The 16,883-nt window shown below is 37.8% G+C and overlaps 1 protein-coding gene across 1 annotated transcript in view; it reads left to right on the forward strand.

Annotated features, from left to right (window-relative positions):
* TBC1D5 (TBC1 domain family member 5) overlaps positions 1–16,883 on the forward strand; it is a 562,315-nt gene that overhangs the window by 496,779 nt on the left and 48,653 nt on the right. Inside the window, exon 19 of the mRNA XM_046674041.1 lies at positions 9,207–9,370. Within this exon, the coding sequence (XP_046529997.1) occupies positions 9,207–9,370 (164 nt within the window). The remainder of the gene's footprint in view (positions 1–9,206; positions 9,371–16,883) is intronic.

The following is a 16,883-nucleotide window of genomic DNA, read 5'->3' on the forward strand; positions in this document are numbered from 1 at the left end:
TTTCTGATTTCTTCTTCTTTAGGTAGACAGACTAGGAAAGTATGTATATAAGGGAAGTTGGGGGAAAAAAGTAGTACACAGGTATAGGACAGATAAAATCTAAAACCAAAGAAAAGCTTACTTAGTTTTATTATAATTTCTACATGGAAACGACTTATACAAATGGGGATAGCTTAAGAGTTTTTCTTTGATAATGTAATTTTTTTTAAATAGAAAATTTTCCCAACAGGCTTGATAGAACTTTACTTATATATTGTAAATGTCTGAGAGATAGATATCATAGGTACCCCCTACCTTATTTCAGAAGTATTCAAGGCAACTAAAATTTCATAAGATTTGATATATATAAAACTGCTCACAACTATTTTTTCATTTTGGAAGGAAATGGGAAAAAGTTGTAATAGTCCACAAAATTCTAACTTTTTCAAAGAGTATAATAAAATTTAAATGATTGTACTTAGAATTTTAGATTAACTCAGAATTTGAACTATAATGTCAAATATTGAAAGTCTAAAGATTACAAGTAGGGTATAATAAGCAAAGGAATAATAAAGAGAATTTCCCATCTATTTAACTGTCCTGTATGTCAGAAGTCTGATATAGGTCTCACCAAGCTAAAACCAAGGTGTTAGGAGGCTCTAGGGAAGAATCATTTCTGCTGTTGGCAGAATTCAATTCCTTTTGACTTTAGGACCAAGGTTCCCATTTCTTGATGGCTGTCAGCTGAGGGCCATTCCCAGCTTCTAGAGGATGCCATATTGGCTGTTGGCCCTCTTCCTCTGTCTTAAAGCCAGCCACTCAGGTCAAGTCCCTCTCATGCTTCAGCTGTCCCCTTTTTCTTCTTTAGCCACGTCTCCGGCTCATGCTTCTGCCTTCCTATTCCACTTTAAGGACTCACGTGTCTGCTTTCGCCCACCTTGATAACCCAGGATATTCCTCTCATTTCAAGGTTCTTAACCTTAGTCACACCTGTGAAGTCTCTTTTGCTGTGTAAAGTAACATATTCACAGACTCTGGAGATTAAGGGCAAAGGCATTTTTGTGTCTTCTCTTTTGAGCTTTTGGGGGTAAGATATGAATTATCAAAATTGACCAAGAAGAAGTAGAAAACCTTAATAGAAGAATGAATAGAGAAAAAATCTGAAAAGTCATCATTGTAATGCCTTTATAAAGTCACTAGCACCAGAGAATTTTATAGGTAGGTGATCCAAATTTGAAGGGACAGATAAATTCAGTTGTATAAGCTTAGAAAACGATGGAAGTTTTTCATTTCATTTTGTAAAAAAAGCCATGTTTTTGAGAATCAAAATGCTTTGGCTTCTTAGATTTATCTTTTTTTCTGTGGACTTTTAAAAGTAATTTGAAACTCAAAGCTGAGCAAACATTCCTTTTGTTTTAGCTATATCTTTTACCACCCCAAGGCAATAAAAGCTACGTGAGGAGTAGAGTTCCAAGGAGCAATGAGAAAATATTCATAAAAGGAAAAAGAAAAACCTAGATTTATAATAAATACTTAAATTGTTTCCCACTGTATCATCTTAGAGTAAGAAACACCTTCCAAAGGAGGACTCTAAAAACAAAACAAAAGCCATAAAGGAAAATGTAGGTGCACACACGTATATACAAAGGGCTAAGTTCCAGAATTTAGGAGAAAGTCCCCTAAATCAGCTTTTAAAAATAAAATGAGCAGAGACAATGCACATAGGACCTTCAGATGGCCTATATAAATATATTAAAAGATATTCAGCCTCACTAGTTGTCAGGAAACGTCAAGCTAACACCATGAAGTTCTCCCTTCATCAGATTAACCAAATACACAGATGAATAAAGATATATGATGTTACATTTATACATATATATAAATATGCATATACGCACATATGTATGTTAAAATCCTAGGAGAAAGCAATTCAGAATCATTTATCTAAATTTAAAATGCACGTACAGGGGCCGGCCCAGTGCCATAGTGGTTAAGTTCTCACACTCCACTTTGGCGGCCTGGGGTTCACAGGTTTGGGCCCCAGGCCCAGACCTACACACCACTCATCAAGCCATGCTATGGCAGCATCCCACATACAAAATAGAGGAAGACTGGCAACAGATGTGAGCTCAGGGCCAATCTTTCTCACCAAAAAAAAGCACATACATTTAGACATAGCAGTTCCATTTATATAAATTTACCTTATAGAAATAGCCAACTATTTGTACCTAAAGATATACCTCACTGGACTGTTAATTGTCACTTTGTTTGTAAAGGCAAAAACTTGGAAAAATCCTAAATGTTATTCAGGAGTGCTACAAATTTTTTTTCTTCACAGCCATTAAAAAGAGTAGGGTGAATTTTTATACATGACAAAGACAAATTTCCTAGACTAAGTTAAATCCAGAAAGCAAGTCACAGGGAAGGACTTTTGGGATGATAGTGTAAGGACCTCTGAAAACTTGTCTCTCTGTAAAAGCAATACGAACAGTAGCAGAAATGTCAAAAATCAACTTTTTCGGAACTCTAGAAATTAATCCGAGGATTGCAACAATTTGAGAGGCATCTATTTGAGAAGAAAATGGTTGAATCTCAGTAGGAACAGCATGCTTTGTGGCATTTTAACTTGCCCTATTCCTGCTGTCTCTCCCCAGCTTTGCCATAACCTTTGATAACCAGCAGCCTGACAACCACTGGAGGAGAAAGAATGAATTTGAAGCACCCTAAAATTCCCATCCCCAGTAAATTGTCACTATTTGACCTGTCCAGCAGCTCCCTGGAGAAGCCTCATTCATAAAGCTTGTCTTTATTTGCCCTGTGCAGAGCTTACTAAGGGAGAAACCCTATCCATGGGGCATCCATCGGAAATAATCAGTGGCAGTTATTTAACATCACAGCTATCCAAGGTGGAAATGAAGCAAACAGGTAGCTAACCAAAAGCTTAACAGGAAAATCAGAGGCTAACAAAAAGCTTAAAAGGAAGATCTGAGAAATGAGATGTCCATAGAGGGGTTTGAAAAGCTCCAGTATATTCCTGGGATTCTAGAAGGCAGCACCCAAGCAGGATCATGCATATGCCCAGGAAAGACTTGAAAAGGGCATAATCTCTCAATTCTGGATGAACTTGAGGCATTGCATAGGCAGGATTGAAGGCTAAAGCCGAATTGTGAACTGCCTGCTGGAGCATTGAAAGTATGCCCCAACACACCCAGAGCCCCAGCAAAGGCTTAGAGACTTACTGGTTCGAGGCATTTAAGGAAAGGATATCTCTGTCTCTTAGCTGACCACTAAGCTAACCAAGCAGAGACTTCAATGGCCATACACAACAAAGAATATAGACTGTGCAAAATTCATTTAGGAAAGTCACTAAAAAAAAAAATTCCAGCAAGAAAAACAAACTTGGGGGATGGATGGGATCTGATTTCCAGAGCTGCCACATTATTTTATTTAAATGCCCAATTTTCAGTAAAAACTCTAAGCTATACAAAGAAACAGGAAAGTGTGGCCCATAGACAGGGAAGAAATCAGTAAATACAAACTGCCTCTGAGGAAGCTGACACACTGGACTTGGTAGAAAAAGACTTTTACATGAGCTGTTATAAATATCTTCAAAAAGCCAAAGTAAACTGTGTCTAAAGAACTAAAGGAATGTATGAGACTAGTGTCTCACCAAATAGAGAATGTCACTAAAGAGATTGAAATTTTTTTTAAAAAAATGAAATAGATGTTCTAGAGTTGAAAAGTGCAATAACTAAAATAAAATTCACTGCAGAGGATCAACAGCAGATTTGAGCTGACAGAAGAAAATCAGAACTTGAAGCTATGTCAGTTGAGATTATCCAGTCTGAAAAACAGAAAGACTAAAGAGTGAAGAAAAATGAGCAGTCTCAAAGACTTGCAGAATACCATCAAGTATACCAACATACAGGTAATGGGAGTCCCAAAAGGAGAAAAGAGAAAGGAAGAATATTTGAAGAAATGCTGGCTGAAATATTCCACAGTTTCAAGAAAAACATTAATCTAAATATCCAAGAAGCTCAGTTAACTCCAAGCAGCATAAAGTCAAAGAGACCCACACCTAGACCCCATCACAGCCAAACTGTTAAAAACCAACAACAAAGGGAGAATCTTGAAAGCAGTAAGAGAAGAACAACCTATGGAATGTACAGGGAAACCTCAGTAAGATTAAAGAGCTGACTTCTCATTAAAAACCATGGAGAACAGAAGGCAGTAGGATGATTTATTCAAAGTGATTTAAAAAAAAAGACTGTCAACCAATAATTGTATATCTAGTAAAACTATCCTTCAAAAAGGAAGAAGAAATTAAGGCAGTCACAGATAAACAAAACAAGAATTCACTGCTAGCAAATCTGCCCTACAAGACATAGTGAAAGGAGTCCTTCAGGCTGAAATGAAAAGACACTAGACATTAATGCAAGTCCACACAAAGGGAAAGAGCACTGATAAAGATAACTACAGAGTAAATGTAAGGCAGTATAAGTGTATTTTGCTTATATCTTAAATTGTTAAGATGGTAATACTCCCCAGGTTGATCTACTAATTCATCATAATCCCTATCAAAATCCCTGGTGTCTTTTTGGGAGAAATTGACAAACTGATCCTAAAATTCATATGGAAATATAAAGCACCCCCAATAGCCAAAACAATTGTTGAAAAGTACAAAATTGGAGAATTCACAGTCCTCAATTTCAAAACTTACTATTTAGCTACAATAATCAAAACAGTATAATACTGGCATAAACATGGGCATACGTAAATGGAATAGAGTTGAGAGCATAGAAATAAACCCTTATATTTATGGTATGTTGATTTTCAACAAGGGTGCCAAAACCATTCAATGTGGAAAGAATAGCCTTTTCTACAGTTAGCACTGAGAAAACTAGATATCCAAATGCAAAAGAAAGAAGTTGAACTTCCTCAAACTATATACAAAAATTAACTCAAAATGGACCATAGACTTAAATGCAAAAGCTAAAACTATAACACTCTTAAAAGCAAGCGTAAGAGTAAATCTTTGTGACCTTGGATTAAGCACTGGCTTCTTAGATATGACACCAACAGCACAAATCTCTAAAAAGGACCTTGTACCCTGAAGAATTCTTACAGCTCAACAATAAAACAACAAATAACCCAATGTTAAAAATGGGCAAGAGATTTGAGTACACACTTCTCTATAGAAACTATACAAATGTAGACATGCACATGAAAAGATGCTCAACATCATTAGTCATTTGCAAATGGGAAAATTCAAATAAAAATCATAATGAGATACCACTTCACACACACTAGGAACGCTAAAATTAAAAGATAGCCAGTAATAAGCATTGACAATGTTGTGGAGAAATTGGTACCTTCAGACAATGCTGAGGGAAATGTAAAATGGTGTAACCATTTCAAAAGCAGTTTGGCAGTTTCTCTAGATGTTAAACACAGCCGTTTTACTCAAGACCCAAGAGAAATGAAAAGATGTCCTCACAAAAATTTATACTTGAGTGTTCATAGCAGCATTTTTCATAATATCCAAGAAATGGATACAAGCTAAATGTCTATCAACTGATGAGTGGATAAACAAAATGTGTTATATCCATACAACAGAATACTATCGGCAATAAAAAGGAACAAAGTACTGATACATGCTATAGCAGGAATGAACCTGGAAAACACTGTGCCAACTGAAAGAAGCCAGTCACAAAAGACCACATATTGTATCACTCCATTTATATACCATCCAGAAAAGGCAAATCCACAGAGACAGAAGTAGATTAGTAGTTTGCCAGGGGCGATAGGGCAGGGAGTATTGGGAGAACTGCTACTGGGCACAAGTTTCTCTTTCTTTGGGTGACAAAGATGTTCTAAAAGTAGATGGTGATGGTTGTAAATCTTTGTGAATATATTAAAAACCACTGAATTATACACTTTTAAAGGGTGAATTTCTTTTTTTTTTTTTTTTTTTTTTGAGGGAGATTAGCCCTGAGCTAATATCTGCTGCCAATCCTCCTCTTTTCGCTGAGGAAGACTGGCCCTGCGCTAACATCTATGCCCATCTTCCTCTACTTTATGTGGAACGCCTACTACAGCATGGCTTCCCAAGCGGTGCCATGTCCACACCCAGGATCTGAACCAGCGAACCCCGGGCTGCTGAAGTGGAACGTGCACACTTAACCACTGCACCACCGGGCCAGCCCCTTTTTTTCCTTCGAGGAAGATTAGCCCTGAGCTAACTTCTGCCAATCCTCCTCTTTTTTCTGAGGAAGACTGGCCCTTAGCTAACATCCATGCCCATCTTCCTCTACTTTATGTGGGATGCCTACCACAGCATGGCTTGCCAAGTGGTGCCATGTCCACACCTCGGATCCGAACTGGCCAACCCCAGGCCGCCGAAGCGGAACATGTGCACTTAACCACTGCGCCACCAAGCCAGCCCCTAAAAGGTGAATTTTATGGTATATGAATTGTATCCTCATAAAGCTGTTATTTTTTTTATAAAGGCAGTTTTCACATCTAACCAGTTGACAGTGAAAATGCATTTACATAGTAGTGGTGTAATTTTAAAAAGGGAAAATAAGTTAATAGGTGGTTCCTGAGGTCTTTTTCAGCTCCAGCATTCTAGGACCATGTACCTGAGATCATTGCCATGAAAAAGTTGCCCAGGGAAGTTAAGCCCTGGAGGAGGGTGGGAGACAGATGGAGGTAGAGAAAAGAAGGTATGAAGGTCCAGGTGGAACTGTGATGGTCAAGACCAGATGTTTCTAGGTCTTGGGACCTGTTCTTCCCTCTCCTTTCCCAGCCTCAGAGGCACCTCTACTGCCTTCAAGGCTCAGCTCCAGTATCATCCATTGCAGGTTGGATTCTCCAGCAAGCAGACCCTGAGCTGGAGTTGGAAGTACAAAAGGTTTATTGGGGAATAACATCTGTGAAAGGAAAAGAGGCAGAGCAGGACTTGGGAGGGGAGGATGTTGTCAGACCATTATGCAGACCTCTCAGAGGTCTCTGCATGCTCCCCAGGAAACTGCAGCCAGAATTTCCTGTTAGAGCAGCCCCGTGATGAGCGGAAATGGGTAGGCCCTTTGCTACAGTCACAGGTGGGAGTTAAATGTGAAGCTAACTTTATAAAAAGAATCACTTTATTGAGATCTAATTCATATACTATAAAACTCACCTTTTTAATGTATGTAATTCAGTGGGTTTCACTGTATTCACAGAGATGCACAACTATCACCACTGTCTTATTTTGGAATGTTTGGAGTTAAACCTGACTCTTCTCTTTCTCTCATACCCCTATTGGATTCTTCAGTAAACCTAGCTTTTTTTGTCCAGAATCTGAGCACTTCTCGCCACCGAGCTATGATCATTCTGCTTGCTTGGAGCTTTGCAGTGGGAAAAAGTGATTTCCCTGCTTTTGTTTTTGCCCTGTCTCACCCCTAATTCTATTCTCAACACAGCAACCAGGGTGATCCTTTTAAAATCAAGTCTAATCATGTCATTCCTCTGCTCAAATCCTCTAGTGGCTTCCAGTGGCTTCCCTTCTCAGAGTAAAAGTAATCAAAATTGTCCGGAAAGCCCTGCCTCCCTGCCTGCTCTCACACCTCCTCTCCTACCCCTCCCCTCATTCTTAGCTGTAGCCACACTGGCCACCTTGGTGTTCCTCAGACAAACAAGTTCCTGCTTTGGGGCCTTTGCACTGCTGTTTCTTCATATTATCTGCAAAGCTGGTATGTCATCTTCAGGTTTTTGCTCAAATGTCAGTGCACCTCAATTCTTAGTGACACCTTCCCCGACCATCCTATTTAAAATTCGACTGAGACTCGCATCCCCCTTTACTGCTTGATTTTTCTCCATGGCACTTGCTACCATCTAAAATCATATATATTTTACTAGTGTATTTATCTGTCTTCCTTCACTAGAAAGTAAACTCCTCAAAGGATGGGATTTTTGATGGTTTTAGTTTCCACTGTCTCCCTGCACCCATAAGTGTCTGGCGCTTACTAATGGTTGAATGAATGCATACACACACAAGGTATTTTGCTAGGTCCTTAAATGCCCATAACAATCTCATGGGAGTATCCCCATTGTGTAAGTGAGACCTGCATGGGTCTGGCTGCAGCCAGTTCTCTATACCTGCCTTCTACACCACACCACCCTCTCCACAGGCCTCACTAGAGCCCTTGCTTCTGTCGGAGGGAGCTTTGTGGCTCCAGACCTCTCAGGGAAAAAGGCACTGCTGGGGAATCACAGATGAGATCTCCTCCTCTAATGTGGGGACAGGTCTAGAAAGAGGCCCGTGACCCAGTTGTCTTAGGGCCGTCAAGTTAATTCCGACTCCTAACCACCCTGTGTATAGCAGAGTGGAACCCTGCCCAGTCTTTTTTGCACCATCCTCACAACTGGCGCTTTATCCACTGCGATTTGCAGGGTTTTCGTGGCCAATTTTTTTGGAAGTGGATGGCTAGGTCCTTCTTCCTAGTCTGTCTTAGTCTGGAAGCTCTGCTGAAACTTTTCCACCATAGGTGACCCCAGTGGCATTTGAAATCCCAATGGCATAGCTTTCTACATCACAGCAACATGCAGCCACCACAGTTTGACAAGTGACAGATGGGTGGTGTGGTTCCTTGACTAGGAAAGAAACCTGGGCTACAGTGATGAGAGCACTGAATCTTAACCACTAGACCTTCAGGGCTGGCTCTGTGAACTTGTGCCTTGTCCCTTTTCTGGATGCTTCTACCATAGGCCAAGGGTAGTCTTATGTCTGTTCTGCAATTAATGAGAAGGAAAGAGACTCTTTTGAAACATTAGTGAAGGATTTAGATTTTTTTTTTTTTTTTTTTGATATTAACAATATAATATACACTATAATAGTTTCTGGTTTCTATTATTAAGGACGATTCCATTAGTTAAGATAAGGGAAAATCCAGTCATTTAACCTATGATTTCTAAAAATTGGATTTTTTTAGTTTTTTTATATGTATGCAACACTTGGTATAGTGTAGTATAAGTTACATGTAGAAAACTAGAGCAGCACTTCGTCGTTTTAAAAAATTGGCAGCTATTCTGATACATAAAAATGCACGCATTTTAATATTCCATTGTGTCATTATGATGACAGTGTGAACAAAGTATCATAATTGATCATTTATCAAAAGCGGTAAATTCAGTAGCTTAGTGAAAGAGTCCGGTGTTTTGTTATTGATACTTAATTTTCCTTACAGGACAAAGTTCTAAAAACATCAGTTCATCTCCAAGCATTGAGAGTTTGCCTGGAGGAAGAGAATTCACTGGCTCCCCACCTTCATCTGCTACTAAAAAGGATTCCTTTTTTAGCAACATCTCCCGTTCCCGCTCACACAGCAAAACTATGGGCAAAAAAGAATCTGTAAGTATTTGAGGACGGTTTTCTTTTTATCCTTCATTTTCTTCTAGAGCACTGCATTTGTTAAAGCTTCTTTAGTGCCTAGTTTTATAAAGCTCTTAAAATTTTTATGGACTAAAATGAATTCTTTCATCAAAAATATTTTAATTTTGTTATAATTTAGTAATATTTTAAGGCCTTGGGCTGTATTACACAGGGGGAAAAGGTAGCATCAATTTAAAATAAGTTGAACCCCAAATCTCAATCCTTTTTTCCTCTACAAATGCCTTTCTGTCAAAACCAGTTTTTTCTAAAATTTAACATACAACATTTTACTAAATAATAGAGTAAGATTCTTAAAGCAAACCACGCTGTTTTTTTTCAATTTTAAGTATTTCTTGAAACTTAAAAATAATTATTCTACCACTTGTTTTAAAAAGATATACAAATTACATTTAAATTATGGCATATTACTCTCTAAGATCCTTTGTATACGTTGCTCAAAAGGACACATCAAAAGCATATCAACTACTTTATAAATCTAGTCATATCTGAAATTTTTTAAGCCAACTTCACAAGAAATAGAACATTTAGCCACATTTGATAACTAGTTCAACACGTAATATTCTAATATGAGGAATTCATCTGCCCACTGGAAGAGGATGCAAATGTAAGATATTACAGAAAAGGATCTAGCTGTTGCTGAAATAATCCTAAATTAGGGGAAAAAATGCCTGTAAAACCTTTGAGGGATAATTATTTCTGGTACATAGACTAGAGACCAGCATGATGTCTATCTGTATGACCTTGGGCAAGACACTCTGCTTCCTGGTGCTTCCACCACGTCATCTGCAAATTAAACAACACACTTTGCTCCCTGAAGGGAAGAGTTCACTACATAATCTCTTGGGGTCCCTTTCAATATGAAGGAACTGTGATTCTCTAATTTGTAGAAAAGCAGAATGGAAGTTTCGTATAAAGATGACAGCTTTAATGTAAGCAGTTAGCTCTGCTCCCTCCTAAACTCCACTCCAAGGACAGTTAGGGTGATTAAGGATAAACCCTCAAGGAATAAGAAAACGGGATAGAAAACAATAGCAACAAAATTTTGTTACTTGGAAAGCAGATGTTAAGTGGTAACTTAGCAGTTTAAGAAAGCTGAATGCTAAGTCAGCAGTAGGTAAAAACCAAGAAGCAACTTGATTTAAATTATAAAATCCTCTGGAAGCTCGAAAACTGGAAATGAGGTTAAGGTAGAACTGAAGACATGAGGATTGGTCAGGAGTCTCTTCAAGAAGCAGTTAGATTCCCTTCCCCACTCTGGCAGAAGACTGGAGGTTTAATTCTCTGGAAAGTGTAAAACGGAATGTCTCTGGACTGAGAGAGAACAGGTGCATTGAAGTATGGGACTACCCTACTGGAAAAGGGAGATGAATATATTTAAATACTGAATTTGAGATCCCCAGGCCTCACCCAACTTGCTTCCCCGAAGAACCATATGTATATCCCTAGAGTTTCTTCTAGGCACAAATTAAAAAAAAGAACATAGTGACCTTAGGCGTTCTCCAGGGAAACGGCTAGCTCACTTTACAGTGAACCCAGCCATCACAGCCCCATCCAAGCACAGAAATTTTCTTAGCTTTTAGTTCACACTATTTTATATGAGCAAGACAGCCAAGGATCATCAGATGCTTGAGGAAAGCATCTGATAGTGAAAGACAGAAAAAACAAACAGAAAAAAGCAACTGAGAGGAAACAAGTCTACACAGGCTAAAAACCCTTCAGAAAAAATGTCCATTCAGAGAATAACAAAAGCTATTAGAAATTAAAATATGGCGTCTGAAATGCAAAACTCGGGGAAAGAGCTGGAAGATAAAGTTGAGAAAATCTGCCCAGAAAGGAGAATACAAGACAGAAATGGGAGATAAGAGAGAAAAATAGAAAAAATTAGAGAAACAACCCAGGAGGTTCAAAATCTAAAAAATAGGAGCTCCAGGAAGATAGACAGAAAATGAAAGGAAAGAAATAAGCAAAAATACAATTCAGTAAATTTTCCCACTAAGGAAAGACCTGAGTTTTCAGATTTAAAGTCCATAGAAAATCCCACACAGGTGAAAACAAACCCATACTGAGATACATTACTGAAAAAGTTCAGAACTCTGGGAACAAAGAGATTTCCTACAAACTTGTAGAGTTGGGGGAAAGGAAGATTTCCAACAAGGGGCTAGGAATTAAAATAGCTGTAAATTTTGCATAGCAAGACTAGAAGCAAGACAATGGAGGAATACCTTCAAAGTTCTGGGAGAAAATTTCTTCTAAACTAGATTCAACACCTAGTCAAACTAATTAAGTGTGAGGGTAGAATAAAAGTACTTTCAGACAGTCAAGATTCAAAAAATTTATTCCCATGCACCCATTCTCAGAATCCACTGGAGGGTGTGCTCTAAGAAATGAGAATGAGAAATACATGAGAACAAGGAAGTTGAGTACCAGAGCAAGACAAAAAGAGTCCTCAGAATAATAATATAGGGAGATCCCAAGACTATATATAGCACAGCTATTTAGCAGGTCCAGAGAGCAACAGCCAACCCAGATTGGAGCAAGTCAGAAGCTTCCAGAAAGTGTTCTCCAAAATGATGAAATTGGAAGAATGACTAATATATTTGAACAAGTTGAAAGATTTATACAACTAGGGGTACATTTGGGTTTGAATTAGTGATAACTTTATAAAAACTAAGCCATTAAAACACAGGACAAGTGGTAATCCAAAGAAAAACAGAGTGTACAAGAAAAGAAAGAAAGTATATAATAAACTTTGTAACTGAGCGATGACTAGAATTTACAGACATTACAGTGTAAGCCTATTGACTATTAATCTAATCAAATCATGATAAAATTCTGTTGAGCAGATGGGGTGTGGGAGCTGTGTTTTTGCATGGGGAAGAGGAGGGAGCAGGTGATGGTAGTCAGTAGAGCTAAATCTTCATCTTCCATAGTGGAAAATCAGTGTATACTACTCTAGAAAAATCAAGAAGTAGCAATATAAGCTAGAGATGTAGAGATGAAAAAATAGGAGTAAAAGAATTGAAAGTGGTTGCTTCTGGAGAGCAGGAAGTGGAGCATGGGGCTGTGTGCACTGTTTTTCATAACATGCCTTGTAGCACCATTTGACTCTTCAAAGTGTTACATATAAAACTTAGATTAAAAATAACTAAAAATTACAACAAAAATAGAATGTATTGGCATAATAAATTAGGAGATGTCTGCCTGTACCAAGAACATGTCTATGAAGAACGAGAATAAGGAATAACACATGAGAAAGGCATATGGAGACATGTTTCATTTGCATTTCATCATATTTTGGTGGCATATGGATTAGTCTACAACACCAATTAATTACTCTTCTTTATGGTGATACTGTAACTTAAAACTGAGAAGTTGAGCAAAAATAGAAATAGAGTCTAAGTCTAACTCCCTCTGGATAGACCTGCTGTGAACCAAGAAACAGACTGCCAAATTATTATCCAAAATGTAATATATTTCCTAACTTGTGAGAAGTAAGTAGGCAGAAATTTTCAAGAGAAAGCCCATGGTTTTCCAAGTAATAGGTTATCTTATTATTTTATGAAATAAGATATTGTAGTCACTGCTCTTTGCCAAACAATTACAGTTCTCCCTCATTCTAGGCAGTTGATAGGATTGCAGCTCCTTGTCCCCCGTGATCTGTGACTAGTTCTGTCCAGTGAGTTGTGAGTGGAAGTGATAGGAATGTATTTCCAGTGCAAGACTTTCCACAGCCCTCTCTTTCCCTCTGGCACAGTGAGCAGAGCCCACCTGCCAACCCTTGATAGACATGAAATATGAGTGAGAAATAAACTTGTACTGATTTAAGCTGAGATTGTTGCTTATCATGGCCTAACAATGCACAGTTGGAAAATGTTCAGGCCCAAAGCTGGGAATCATTCTCCCGTGGGAGCCGCATACCACCACCAGAGTTGTCCCAGTGGCACCAGAGACTATGACAGGGCGCCTTCCCTGAGCCCATTTTGCTTTCATTTGCAGCCTAGTTTGGTGTGATATGGAGATATTCCATGTCCTCAAAAGAGTTCAAAATAGTTTTTCATTAACATCATCATCAATTTCTCACACAAGCAAGTGGCCAGAAATTGAAGCAAAGACATCTCTTGCTTTGGATCCCCAGTGCCTTAATCTATATGATACCTTTCAGATTTCAAGACTCAGTTGATCTTTAAAGTGGCTTAGGGTCAAGAAATTATTGATGTCAGTTAAAAAAAGGCTAAAATGGCAATTGAAAACAGACATTAAAACCAAGATAATCTGGTCATAGCTGTCAACCTAAGTGTGGTGAAATCTGTTTATAATGGTTCTAATCTAGTCATTGAGAAATGATTTCCAAAATCAATATATGTGTGACATATTTTATACAAGCATCATATATTAGGTCATAGAACTTATTTCCTCTCAGTGTGGCTTTTTTGTGTATCATATCAAGCCTTTCTGTAATCCACGGGCTGTCTTCTCTAGATGAAGATGTATCACATTTATTCCTGTTAATGCCCCTGCTGGCGGTATAATGAGTGCAAATCTCAGCTAAGTCTTTAAAGAGGTAACAAAGTAAGCTTTGTGCCATATGTTTATAAAAGACAGCATTATACTTCTTTTCTGAAATGTGAGCAAACTAGTAGGAAGGTTTAAAAATTACCTTCCTTTATTATCAGTAGTGTTGTTTTGAGGATTGGTATTTATCCATGAAGACAATTTTCCCTCTGCTTTGTTTCCCAAAAGAGCTTTGAGGGCTCCCCTAATTCAAACCCAGGTTTTAATCAAGCTCTGATTTTTCAGTCTTGAAGAAAAAATTGAAAAGGTTGATACTTTTGATTTTTTATGCTTTATTTTGCATGATAATGTAAATGACATCCAATACTTATTTTTCTAGAAATCTATTTTAGTTGATCATTCATCTGACTGTTAAGTAATTTTTTACTTGTTTTAGCACTGTTAGTCATGTTTTATGATTGTTGCCAAATCACTTTCCAAGAATATCTTTGCTAAGGTTAAAGAATAGGGAAAATACTGAATATAAGAAAAACTCTAAAATTGATTGGTATATGTGAATAAGTTGTAGTATTTAAGCACATCAGCCTATTAGAAGATTTTTTCTAAGGTCCTGATGAACTGCAAGACATTTTGCTCTGCTTTGTGATAATTACATACCAACCTCCAAAACTCCGAACTTATCCATGGTTCAGAATCCTCTCTAAACCACAGGAAATCAAAACTGTCAGAGCTGGAAAACTCTACATAAAACAGAATGTGTAATGAAGTACCCACCACCTGCAGGCTTACAACACCACTGGGAGTGCTCATCCTGTGTCTTCATGACCCCTATGTGCACTCATCATTGCCATTTGGTAGTTTGAACACATACCATGGTCATACTAATAGAATTTATTTTTGTAATATTCACTGATCTATCCTTTATCACAACAAAATAACAAAAAGTGTCAGATAAATGAAAACAAATTTGAAAGCACACTCATATTTACTTCTGGAAGTATAGACAACCTGAACATTACCTGATCTACTTTAGGTCATGTTCTAGAAATTTGAATTTAAGACGTATTATATAAGAAATATGGAGAGCAGTCCTAATGAGGGTGCTTATAGTGAAATTGGGGAAGAGGGAAACACGTCAAAAGTTAAGTAATAAGCTAAATAAAAATATAACTCATCAACATGAGAGGCATTATATGGTTTAATGCCATATACACAGTAAAGACAGTAAATAATATGGATTCAGAAGATAGACCACCATGGGCTTTGTTGGTCTAGATAAGCTTCTTGTGAGAGATCAGACTTGAACCAGAAACATATTTCTTCTTCCATTAAACATGACCATTGTTTTCCCTTATGAAAATCCAACACCTTACTAGGACAGATAGTCGTGGTGGATATTTAGTTGGCAGTCAATAATGTCTGCTGTGGGTGTTTTCTTCTTTACATCCTCTGGCAGAATTTGAAATAGTTGGATTATATCAAGTTGCTTTTGGTAAAAATAAGAGAAATTGTTATCTCAAATGAGGAAATTTGTTACTTATTATTTCAAATAACAAGAGTCCTGAGCTATCTAGAGTTGGATAATTCAGCTGTGCCTGACGTCACCAATTTTCTATTCTGCCATCCTTAGTGTATTGGCTTTTGTCCTCAACTCGCTTCCATCATGTTCTCAAGAGGCTTCCACAGAGCCAGATAGATGTCCTGTCATCCCTCCCTCTCCCCAACATACACATCTTCTAGAGAAGTCTGTTTAGTTTCCCAGCAGTTTTCCTTCCTATCTCATTGGTTGGCCAGAATTAAATCCCATGCCCACTCCTAAACCAATCTCTGGTGAAGGGAGAGGTTTAGGGACATCCAGGACAATGTGGAAAGGAGGTGGAGGGATGTGCCCAGATAGTTTGATAGGCCATATGGTTTATCTAATCCTTCCCTAAAGCATTTGCATTTGAGAAGAACCGGTTCTGTTGTATCAATGATGTTTTAGTGGCAGATTTTTAGGCTCTTGAGTTAGACTGGTAGTTGGAAGAGAGAAATTGGGTAGTGGCCGTCCCAGTAGGCCAGAATTTTCCTAGTTACTGGTTTTCTCTTCAGTTAGTGATGTATACTTCTTAAGAACACATATTATGTGGAAAGTATTGATTATAATGAATTTCTTTATGGACTTCTAGATGAATTTGAAAGTTGGCATGTAGACTGTGTATAATTGTAGGGTTTTTTCAATTAATAAATATATATTTGTAAACTTTCCTTGTTTAATCAGCAATACTAATGATAACCCAATTAAAATACAGTCCCATTTAAAATAAATTGCCATATAATATAGTTTATTGGAATAAACAGATATAAAATGAATTTAGACATCAGTTTTTCCAGCTTTTAAGTCTCATGAAAAGAATTTTAATCTAAGGCCAAAATGAACTCAGATATTTGAAGCATGGCTTCTATTTAATCATTCAGTGTTCCATGAACCTTGCTCATAGTCTTTCTGCCAATGCATCCCCTCAAGGTCAGGGAAGGAAGGTGGACCATATATCTTTGTCGGAGTGTTCCTTCCTCCTGTCTCCATCTTTGTGCCTCACCTAGTTGACGTAATTCCATTGCAAAAAAGTGTAAACATCAAAGGGAGCATCATAAAGAGCTCTCTGTTGTTGACAGTTTATAGGATAATGTTTTTAATTTAACTTTTGTAAACAGGTTTTATGACCACCTTTAAATGTCTTGATGCTTCAGTAAATTTATTTTTAACCAGAAAATCTGAGGAGCCTATGAAAGCAGAACCATAGGAAATGGAGTGCTGAACCTTGACTGTAATACCTTTTTAGGACAGTGAAGATGGCGCCCTTTGGGGATGAATGAGACACTTCTCCTCCTCATGCTGGGCCTTCATCTCCATCATTTGTCTTTATCTCCCTCATCTCCGTAAAATGCAAAGATGCCAGACTCTACCCATGCTGAACGC

The sequence above is a fragment of the Equus quagga genome, chromosome 1, assembly GCF_021613505.1.
Source record: "Equus quagga isolate Etosha38 chromosome 1, UCLA_HA_Equagga_1.0, whole genome shotgun sequence".
In the NCBI taxonomy this organism is placed as follows: Eukaryota; Metazoa; Chordata; class Mammalia; order Perissodactyla; family Equidae; genus Equus; species Equus quagga.